The sequence below is a fragment of the Hippocampus comes genome, unplaced genomic scaffold, assembly GCF_001891065.2.
Source record: "Hippocampus comes isolate QL1 unplaced genomic scaffold, H_comes_QL1_v1.1 scaffold383, whole genome shotgun sequence".
Classification (NCBI taxonomy): domain Eukaryota; kingdom Metazoa; phylum Chordata; class Actinopteri; order Syngnathiformes; family Syngnathidae; genus Hippocampus; species Hippocampus comes.
In genome coordinates this window covers 289710-301084 of record NW_017805407.1, presented here as the reverse complement: position 1 = coordinate 301084, position 11375 = coordinate 289710, and the positions used below count along the sequence as shown (strand labels likewise).

The 11375-nt window shown below is 40.7% G+C and overlaps 2 protein-coding genes and 1 long non-coding RNA gene across 3 annotated transcripts; 1 reads left to right on the top strand and 2 right to left on the bottom strand.

The window, feature by feature from the left end:
• Positions 1–5000: 5000 nt before the first annotated feature.
• LOC109518049 (protein FAM8A1) lies at positions 5001–7471 on the bottom strand. Its single transcript, XM_019873660.1, has 5 exons — positions 7053–7471; positions 6791–6911; positions 6594–6717; positions 5672–5811; positions 5001–5501 (listed from the first exon to the last, which is right to left on the bottom strand). Exons 1-5 carry the CDS (start codon positions 7462–7464, stop codon positions 5357–5359), a joined length of 942 nt encoding a protein of 313 aa, XP_019729219.1. The 5' UTR covers positions 7465–7471; the 3' UTR covers positions 5001–5356.
• LOC109518051 (uncharacterized) lies at positions 7257–10327 on the top strand. The gene is made up of 2 exons (XR_002168648.1): positions 7257–7367; positions 9983–10327. It is a non-coding gene; the product is annotated as an uncharacterized LOC109518051 (long non-coding RNA).
• fabp4b (fatty acid binding protein 4b) lies at positions 9171–10025 on the bottom strand. The gene is made up of 4 exons (XM_019873661.1): positions 9853–10025; positions 9589–9764; positions 9416–9517; positions 9171–9318 (listed from the first exon to the last, which is right to left on the bottom strand). The coding sequence occupies exons 1-4, from the start codon at positions 9923–9925 to the stop codon at positions 9265–9267; spliced, it is 405 nt and encodes a 134-aa protein (XP_019729220.1). The 5' UTR covers positions 9926–10025; the 3' UTR covers positions 9171–9264.
• Positions 10328–11375: the final 1048 nt, after the last annotated feature.

Here is an 11375-nt window from a genome sequence, read left to right as displayed (position 1 = left end):
ATTAGTTCATGGCCACAGTACAAAATCAGCAATCCACAGGGAGGATGACCTCATTTTAGCTATTTGGAAATATTACATCTCAACCCGATCGCCATTGTGCCTCAGGGTAAGAAGATGGGCACTGGTGTTAGTGCTGCGAATTAAAGGAACAACATGAATTAACTGCTTTTATAATTCTACACGATTGGAAAACAAAAATTTGATACGATTAGAAAATGACCATCCCCTCGTGGTGTCCTTAAATCACCTATTTTGGTCTATGTTGGTGGACCAGCCGGGGCACGTCAGGACAATGTGCGTTAGCATGCACGCCAATACTAGCATCCCTATTTTCAGGTGTGGACAGTTATTATATGAACTTTAAGAAATCCAGAATTGTATTTTAGCAGACAGTGCATGTCCTGTACAGCACATGAATTAGCTTGACTTCTTTAAAGTCTGGCAATACCAGTCTGACACGTCCTTCAAAGTAAAGTTAGTTAAATCTTAGATATTACACAATTTGGCTACAAGGTGAGTTCATATTAAACCGGGCAAAAATATGCAATATATTCACGTATTGTCTTCAAATTACCCAAAAATGTTCCAACTGACACCTATGCTAACTACACACAAAGTCTAACTCATTTAACTTTTGTTAGAAATGAGCTAAATTGTTGTTCGTTGATAAAGGACTTTGCCTTCACCACAGTGGCTAAAAAGCAAATCATATTTCACAAGAAGAGGAAATGGAAAGAAACTATATTCATCACTGTTGCTTTAAATGTGTGTAATTGATACTGCTGTTTTTAATACTGAGAAAAAAAGTACTAAAAAAAAGGCATTTCAGTTTACTGAATCACTTTAAAAGCTCCGGGCACTTCATTTCTCCATTGCAGGAAATGGTTATGAACAAATGCCCATAACACTGGCCGTTCATTGTCCTGGAGGATGTTTATCCTTTTATACCCGGAAACAAGTTTGGAAACATTTTTTTATTTTAGGCTCAGGATGTTATTTAATCAAAATTGTTCAAAGTCACAGTTGAAGAAGTGTCTGGATGAAATTAAAACAACATAGACAGTGACTGCAGAAATGGGCTAAAATGACCTCATAAGGAATTTTAAACAATCGGTGCCTTAGTAACTGAATGTTTGTTTTAGGAATATTTGATAGTCAAGACATCTTTTCCAACAATAGATGACAATGAACCACAATTAGTTTCTTATGTTGATACTGAAAGCGAAAATCATCAGTACTAAACAGGTTTCTCTTCGGCTCAGTCTGAGTGCCAAGACTTCTTTTCATTCAGCTCAAAATAGAAAGTCACTGCTTACGCACGTCTCCACAACATAGTTTAGGCAGTGCCGGGCGGGAGTGATTTGTGGGGGTGGAGTAACAGAATCACGGGGAACCAAAAGTATCTGGAAAATGCCAAACGCAACTCAGGGTGTAAATCATTGGCCTCATCTGCATGTGAAAAGCCCAGGCGCCTCTCGGAATAAAACCAATGTGACATTCTCAGCATGTTTGTAACAGATTGATTTACATGCTGCGTCATGTGATCTGACAGGTTGGGTTCATATGAGGAATCCAACCATCAGTTAAATGACCTCGGTGACCCTACTGAAACTTGCCCACTCCCCCTCCCCACTGCGGCAGATTCACTATCGCATAGCAGCAGCAGAGGGCAGCACTGAGTACAACTGAAACACTGGAGTGGACTACTTTTTCTTCATGACAAACACATTGCATTTTCAAATTGATAAAATGCAATAAGGGCAGTATGTGAAATAAAAACTGACATATACATCATCATTTTAAAGAATTCATTTGTAAAAAAAAGTACAATAGATATCAAATGTCAAGCCTATTTTTCCTTGTCTACGCATGATTTATTTGCAGCAAATGCACACCAGACCAAGCAACGGTGTCCAAATCAGTCCTCCCTAGTTGTCAAGACAACAGTTTTGGTCCATATCATCATAATACTAAATAGAGAACTAAAAGCAGGAGAAGTCCAAAAGGTGATTGAATACCCACGCTCGCATGGGAACCTCATGATTGTACATCACTCATGAAGGGTTTTGTGCTTGCCTCGTATTTATTTTTGTAACAGCAGCAGCGCTGAGCGAAAATGTGCTTATTCATGTCACGATAACACTTATTTATTCACAAGCCCAGAAATGAGTTCATTCACAATAGCTTGGCCGGGCTGTATGTTGGGAAAAGTACTGTCCTCGGCTGCTATCAATTCTGGTTTAGAAGCAAAGGTCCCAATTTCAATGACACCGTTGGTGATGGATTTAGAAGAACAAGTATGATTACAACAGCCATTTACTGCTCTGTGGATTTATCCGGTTACTGTTGGGATAACTGCGACGACGTTATGACTTCAATTTACAAACACAAGGTCGATTCTCATAGCAGTTGACATAAATGATTGGTTGTAGCTAATGGAGAGCGATGGCACTTGCTTAACCCATGGAGAGATTTATTGCACAATGAGGTCATTTAACACAAAGGTCTGTCATAAATTGAAGCAATGAGTTGGTCCTTTCTCAGAAATCTCGCTCCTGCACATCGTCTCTCTCTGGATGGGGCCTACACGACATGTCAACGTACAAAATTCACGCGGAGCAGCACGCGTGGCAATTTTATCAGCCCACCACTTGTTCCGCTCCTCACTAGAGTTATTTCACATCGAGGGGTTGTGTCAAAACAATGTCAGTGAAAGATGCAGTCATTGGCAAATGCGCGGCAGGACAATACGGTACTATGAACCCTGACAATACTATGAATAGTTTTTCAGCACATATTTTTTTTTTATAAAAACAAGTCAACAGACTGCCAGACAAAATGTTTTAAGCGCTACATAGCCAGAACTGGAGACAGATTTGATCAAAAAGCAATTGTTTATTTCGGTTAAATAACATTTGTGCCAATTATGTTGCATCTGTTGAGCCAAAGAATTATCAGAGACGATACAACAAAATGGCGTTGTTAATTATGCACCTTGTGGTCATTTGAACAAAAGATCCCGACAGTACTTGTGTTTGAGCCTGCTCTCGTCTCATGCGAAGTTTGTGGGATTTTTTTTTTTTTTTTTTTTGTCAAAAAAGTGTTAGCAGACCAGACCGCTGGGCTTCAGGTTGGAACCGCAAAAGTCAAGTGTCACCGAGGTCATGCAATTCGGTGATTAGAAAAAAAATATTCCTTGAAAGTTGCAAATCACTTCTGCCATGACCTCATGGCATTTACACCAAGTAAGCAGACTCACATTCAAAGCAGTAAGACTCCAGTGCCATATTGTCACTTGAAACAAAGAGAAGGTTTTATTTTACCTTTAACAATGGTTTCTGTCTTTTGCCACTTTTTTTTTTTTTTTTTTTGAAAGAAAGCTACAAATAGAAAAGCTTACGTGAATTATTCTGACTTTACGTTATTCTTGGTCACGAAAGACTCACTTTTGTTACATTTAAATATTAGGAGTGGTTCACTTCCTTTAACACTTGCATGATCGTTGTGAAAATGTAGCTTAGAGCTTTGCCTGTATACTTGATAAAGATTTTATGATGCAACAGTTTGGCCTTGGTACAAATTATTTCTATTAGTTCCTCAACCACATGTTCACTGCATTCCTAAACAGATTGCGTATGACCTTATAGCCCGGGTGTCAGAACAGATTTTTGTCACAGGCCACAGAAGTTATGGTTTCCTTGAAGGGCTGCTATGACTGTGAACCCAAATAAATGTATGATAGCCTCATATTACATATACACAACAAATTGATGACTAACTACTTTTGAAAGCAAATGCCTTAAAAGCTTTCTGTTCACATATTACACCTATTTTTAAAGGGGGAATTTGGTAAAAAAAAATTAAATGCATGCAATATCTCAACATTTTTAAAAGCAAAAACAATTTGAAACTTTTATATTTTAACAAGAAAAATGAAGTAAACGGACACAATTCGCTTTCATGGGCCACATAAAATGATGTGGCGGGCCAGATCTGGTCCCCGGCCTTGAGTTTGACACATGTGCCTTAGAGCAGGGGTCCCCAGCCGCCGGTCCGCAGGGCATTTGGTACCGGGCCGCACAGAAAGAACTTGCCATAATTTCGTTTTATTTATTTCGGAATACGAACGACGTTTTATTTTGAAAAATTACTGGATTCTCCGTTACATCCGTCTGTGTCACGCTTGACACACGTCAAGCCACGCTTCTCCGTCACGTGACCGATTACGCTAAAAACAAAACGCCAGAGCTCGCAAAATGAGTAATAAAACTGCTGGAGAGCGCAAATGACGGCGGCCTTAAAAGTACGTTCGAGACAACTGGATTAAAGTTATGGCTGAATATTCTGAGATCGCCACAGTAGCACTGTTGCTATTTCCGACATGCTACCTGTGTGAGGAGGGGGTTTTCTGCAGCAACCGCGACTAAAACAAAATTACGAAGTAGACTGGACATAAAACACACACTTGAGGTGTCATTGTCTCCCATTACCCCGAGATGGGACCGTCTGGTTGCAGAAAATCAAGCTCGGGGCTGTGGTGAGTCGTCATTTTCATGCACTTTGAATTTGCGTTTTATCGTATTTTGAAGGCATTACACATTACCTTAGCGGATCAGAGAGAGTGTTGCGGCCAGATTAGACGCTCCTTGTGTTTATTATTATATTTCGAAAACACCACAGTTTCCATGGAGCTCATACCATATTATTTTGTTGTATTATTTCCGCCACACCTTAAATGCCGGTCCCTGAAAATATTGTCTGACATAAACCGGTCCGTGGGGCAAAAAAGGTTGGGGACCCCTGCCTTAGAGGCTATACTGTAGTCCAATTCAATCACAAGAGTTTTACAATTGTCTTCCAATAGCTTACGGTATGTCTCATAAAATCATGCGGATTGCCAGAATGTGGCAAGATGAGGAAGAGTCCAAGTTTCAAAACACTGATTGTGCCTTTGAAAAACAGAAGTACTTGAGCACCTGAAACAATAAACCAAGAGGCCCCATGTTTCAAATTATTATTTCACTGACACTGAGGCTAGCGTGCTACAAATAAATAGATTGCGAACTGAAATATAGCGTGAACAAACACTCACCCCGGATCTAAAATAGTATTAAAAAAAAGGCAGATATCACCCCCCGTCATATTTGAAAAAGAGACGTGAACTTGGCACAGAGACCCATGCAGCCGTTTGGTCAGACACAAACCAAGTGCAGGTTGCGGCTCGGCGATCCAAAAGACCCTCTCCGTCCTCATTATGGAGCCCTGGTGCACATGAACCAGAAATAAGTTCTGCTCATATTTAGTGTCAAACACTTGACGCGGTGCGCTCTGCAGGTGGCGGCGATGCTCGTCTGGGTCATCTGACCCTGGAGCGCTTGACAACAATGGTGCCAGCGACCATGTCGTACACAGTCCTGTTGTGCTGGAAGAACAGAAGCGTGACAAAAGCTGGGAAGAAGAAAGCGATTGAAAAGTTCTTGCTCAGGGCTCGCACAGTTGATCTGTCAAGATAGATGGGGGAGGAAAAAAAAAAAGCATCATTAGAGAGGTTTTGTCAGCAATTTATGTTTTAAGAGTGATGTTGTCGGATTAGTAAAAAAAAATATCCAAATGTTTTGTGGGAGTTACAATGAACATTTTTTTATTTTAAGGGCAGCATGGTTCCACTCACGCGGACAGAGACACGTCAGTTGCCGGCACCACGAGGACCCGGTTGGGCTGAACCAGAACTGATGAGTCACATGTCACAACTCGAAGTCCAATGAGGAATTTTCCTGGGGTGGCTCCTCCAGCTCCCCAAATACACACAATCTGCAGATACACGTCAGTGGTTGATTGCCTTGCAGCTCAGAGGGGGGAAAAAAAGGGACAGACAAATACGGCTGTCGACTTACAACAAGTAAAAATATCATATTTACCAAACACTGCCTGTCCAAATTCATAGACTGCGTCCTTCGAAGGACCCTTCACATGCTGGGTCCTCCGAAGGCTCGTCCTCATGTAGCTTCTGTGAACTACATAAACAGTGGTAAATTTGAACAGGCCGACCATAGAAGAAGAGCAGCGTCGAAATGGGGTGGGGAAGTGTAGGCAATGAAAGCACGCTTCGAAGTAGCCTTCGCTCAAAACCTGTCTCCATTGACACAAAGGCCAGAAGGGCGTGTGAATTTGGGGACCGGCGTGCGATCGTGTCGCGCTGGAAATTCTGTCAAATTCGGCCTTTGGAAGATGTAAACTACGAATTTGGACACAGCCACTGTTTTATTCTTCAAATAATGTCAAAGAAATACAGTGGAACATTTCAAGATGAATGATCATGAGGTCAGACAGTTTTGGAATTACAAAACATGACGCATGATGTCCTCTAAGCCATCACAGTAACAACTAAAAAAAAAAAAAAAAAAAAGTTCTAGAGCTGTGTTACACATGGGTGAAACACAAATTCCCATTTCCTAAAACATCTTCCCCTGAAAAAAATGTTGATTGTTTTCAGGTCTTAATATTATGTAGTGTTTTTTTTTGTATATTTACTTGCATGACAATTGCTAATTACTCAAAACACTTCCTGTATTGTATCAAGTGACACTCCTTACCTCATAAAAGCACACTAATATTGGGTATACAAGAGCAACCAGCATCATTTTCTGCAACTCCTCCATTGACGTTTCCTCATCTATTTCGTCGATGATAAAATGCATTGCGAACTTGGACACATCCCTTAAAGAGAGAAAAAGCAAGAGAGGCTATTAGGGATTACAAACAAGCCTCAAGCAACACTGCATGAACGGACTTGATTCCACTCAGGTGCATAATACTGATGATAATGGTCGCTTTGATGAAAAACAGAATGAAGAAGTCCACAATTTCAGCAAGAAGTCTTTGGAGAGGTGAGGGGATGGTGTACTCTCGACCTGGAGAATGGATCAGAAGCCTGGGTCAGCACAGAAGCTTTCGGGAATCGTGGGTAATTCTATTGCAGGACACTTAGACGGTGACTGCATAGCTTAATGACATTGCAGCATGTTGTAATGCATTGATTTTCTTCTATTTACCTGGCCTGCGCGCGTTTCCATTCTCCTGTGGCAGCTGCTGCGGCTGAGTGGGCACTGCAGCCCCGCCCGCAACTTCACCTCCTCGGCTACTCGGGGAGCCGGAGGCGGCCGCGTTGAGCGACAAGGGGACACCGAAGTACTGAGCGTTGGGATCGAGACGCGCCGTCGACGTCCCGTTGACCGACTGTAGAACACACGGATAGGACATGGCTGCTGACGCCGCCAGCCAGCTCTGCCAAGTCACAAAGCCGGTGGAGTACTGGCACATCCATGCCTGTAACTTCTCGCAATACTCCGCGGTGGTGCAACTTTCAGGTATATCTTTCTCGTCTTTGGGTGTCTCCTTTCGGTGTGGATCTTCTCCTACGCGGCGTTTATGCGCATTAGAAGCTTTCTTCTTATCGGTGTCCATGTTTGTGTTTTCCATGTCCGCCATGTTGGACAAATGACGCAACGTCTACGTCACCCTAAATATTACACGAGTCCGGAGGGGTTTTTTAAAACTAGGATTTGACGGAGTAGTCACGTCAACTGTTTTTTAAAATTTACTTTTAAACAAATTGTGTTTTTATACAATATATAGAATTAAGACAAACTCGATATTGATTAAAACGCACACGCGATGCCGCACACGTTCTCACTCTTGAAAAGAAATGGTACAGGCCAAATTGTCCAACGCATTAGTTCAATTACATTTCAGAAAATGTTATCAGTTTTTTGAAACGGACAGATGGACAAAGTCGTTCATGTACAAGGTAGACGAAAAATAAATTCCATTGTAAATAAGATGTCTGAATTATTTAATTAAAAAGGTGTAACAAGATAAATGCATAATTGTCTTTTAAAAATCTAATTCTCTCTCTCTCTCTGTGTGTGTGTGTGTGTGTGTGTGTGTGTGTGTGTGTGTGTGTGTGTGTGTGTGTGTGTGTGTGTGCGCACTGTATTTTACATACGGGCGGCACAGTGATTAACTGGTTAGCACGTCCACCTCACAGTGCAGAGGTCCAGGGTTGGATTCCGGGCTCCAGCCTTCCTGTATAGAGTTTGCATGTTCTGCCCTTGCCTGCATGGGCTTTCTCCAGGTAATCTGGGTTCCTCCCACATTCCCAAAAAATGCACGGTATGTTAATTGAACACTCGGAATTGACCCTAAGTGTGATTTTGAGTGTGAATGGATGTTTGTCGATGTGTACCCCGCCATCTGCCCAACGACAGCTGGGACAAGCGGCTTAGATAATGGATGGATGGATCTATCAATAAAAAACTAGATTGAATATTTTAAAAATACTTAACCAGTTTTAGGGGAAAACTGACAAATATGCAATAGGCTCTGTGTGATGGATTAAACAAACTGGGGACACACTTTATCATAACTGTCCTACACATATAAAAAAAAAAAAAGAAAAAACCTCATTGGAATTAAGATTGATTTTGAGATGTCAAGGGCTTTTATTGACTAAAAAAATGTATTTAGAAGCTATTATGTTCCCTTGTCATCAAGTCTGGCACACCAGGAGTCCACTGCCTCAAAGAGGCTTAATTAGGACAAGTGCACTTGCTTTATTTCCAGTCTGTGCATCCAAGACAATTGGACTAGCAAGTGAGGGGTCAACGCTTTGACCTGAATGGATTTGGCCGCACCACCACCCAGGCATAAGAGTCGACACTGATATTAGGAAATGTGTCCTTGCTCGAACAAAAGACCTTTGTCAAGAAACTTTTTTTTTTTTAATCTGCCTGTTCAGTTCTCAGACTTCAGAGCAACCAATGCGACTTACTCGTCAATGACACACAAAGTCCTCTTTAGTACAAAGTCTGAAGTCTTAAATACAGATCAGATGTTGAACCCTAAATTCCTGTTAAGCACAAAAGAAGCCTTAACACTTAATTCTTAAAAAGACTGTTCACATGGTCATAGAATTAGTCTGTGATTTGCTGACCCAATTGTGCATGTTGTAATGTGACAATTTGTGGTTTTCTTTTTAAAAATTGAAGCCCCCCCCCGCCCTTCAGCTTTGTTGTGATTTTTTTTTTTTAAGGTGGGGAGAAGCAGTGGCTCCCTTGACTTTGAGGGAAAAATTTTTGCCACAATATAAAATAATTAGTCAAAGAAATGTGTAGAACCCACACTGAATTCTTCGATTTTATTGTAAATTTTCCTTTTACAAAATGTCCTTTATAGTTCAACATACATTGATTGATGCAAGTGAACTCAAGCCTCCTTCTCATAGGTCCTCATTGCAACAACATCACCCATGATGCATTTCTGTGGAGACAAGATTCACATAGTTGTAATTAAAGGGGGGGGGGCATTTTAAAGAAAAATCAAATGTTGCATATTGCCATAGCGGTCAGCAACTTACAGCTGTCAGCTTGCCATCTTGAATCTCTCGTTCTAGTGTTGTAGACTTGCCATCCCACGTCTGTTTTTGCACAAGTTTGCCATTCTCAAAAGTGATGATGGTCTGCAGGCGGAACTTGCTTTAATTGCATGCAAAATGACCGTTTTGAGAAAGTGCATTCATTAAAAACCCACCTTGGTGTTTCGATCATCTGCCGTGTTCTCATCAAATTCCTCATCGAGTTTGAATTGAATTTCTTTGGTCTTGAAAGTGCTCTCGGACCTCATTGTGATCAGGCCCGCATCATCCACGTTGATCACAAGGTTGGGCTTAGCCATGTTGCCCACCTGCCGGGTGGCAAAGCCCACACCTCCGTGCCATGCAAAATTTGCTTCAGTTAGCACCACTTTACAGCAAACTCATGATCTAACTATGCTAAAGTGAAGTGTTATCCTTACCAATAGCCTTCATGTATTCATCAAAATTCTCACTGGCAGTGAGCTTCCAGGTTCCAACAAATTGCTCAACCATGGTGGAGTTAAAGTTGTGGCTCCGGGTCACAAAATATAATTCTCCCTTTGGGTGCAGGACGCAGACAAGAGGACAGACTGACACAGGGTGGAAATGTTATATTTGAAGCCCAGTGGGGTGAGTGCTTGATGCGGAGCCGCCCAATCAGGAGCAGGTGCCGCCATTGCCATGGTGACAATAGGGTTAAGAGGCGTGTCTTCAAATCAAATTCTGGTGTGAGGGTCTGAAGGGGCCATGTGGCGTTGCCCTCTTTTGACTTATTTTCACAAAGTAGCACATTTACTTCATGTCAACTTTCCTGATGATCGTTGAATAATCGCAATGGGCAAAGTATGGCCTGGGCACACATACAGCCCACTTTGTTTTTTAAACCGGCCCATTAAACCAGCATTTACATTGCCAGTATTCCTGTGTCATTTTTGTTTTTTTTTAAATGAATCCCATTCAATAATTTGTTGCATATTAGTGACATAAAAATACATATATCTGTACAATGATCAATGTTTATTTTTATTTTTATAAATAATTGATTGCAACTGAATTAAAAACAAACTGAAAGCATGAGATTTATCCATCCAATACGAGTAAAATAAACTCTACATTTTACATTTTAGATTCATATTTTCTTTTATCCTATTCATGAACGACCTGGCTAATTTTTCCATTTTAAAAATAAAATCTAGGCCAAGAAGTTTGCCCATGACTATTGTAAAGTCCACTGCAAAATTATCAGTTTCTATGGGCATACTATTTATAGGTACCTGTATATGTTTTGGTAAAAATTAATATATTTTTTTTATTCTACAGTCTACTGATAACATTACACCCAAATTCCAAATAAAAATGATTATCATTCACAGCATTTATTTGGAGAAATTGACAAATAGTCAAAGTAATGGAAACAATTCACGGCCCTTTCAGATATGAAATAATGCAAAGGAAACTTCTTATTCATCATTAAACACCATAAAAGCCTACCTCTGGTGTATCTGTTCAGAGTTGAAGTCACACCTTAGTATGTACCCCACCCGTCTTTCACATCGCTCTCGGATGACTGGATGCCACTCCTATACTGCAAACATTCAAACAGCTCGGCTTTGTTGGATGGCTTTTGATCATCAATCTTCTTCAGTCTTGGACTAGCCACGGCAGGGTCTGCTTATCTGGTTGTCATCCATTCACAAATCCACTGACTTGGCTGTGCGGGATTGAGTGTTGTCAAACAATCCTCAGAGTTGTGAGGCATTGTCAAAATTAGAATTAGACATTTTGAGTTCCCTTAATTTCTTCCAGAGCTTTTTGGTAAATACACAAATTCAGTCGTGATTTCTGATTGCATTTTTAATAAGCAACTTTACAGTTAAATTATACAAGTAAGCAATTGCTGAGTCATTTGTATTTTAAATATTAGCATATTTTTTCATACATTCATTTTTTTACACCACTTATC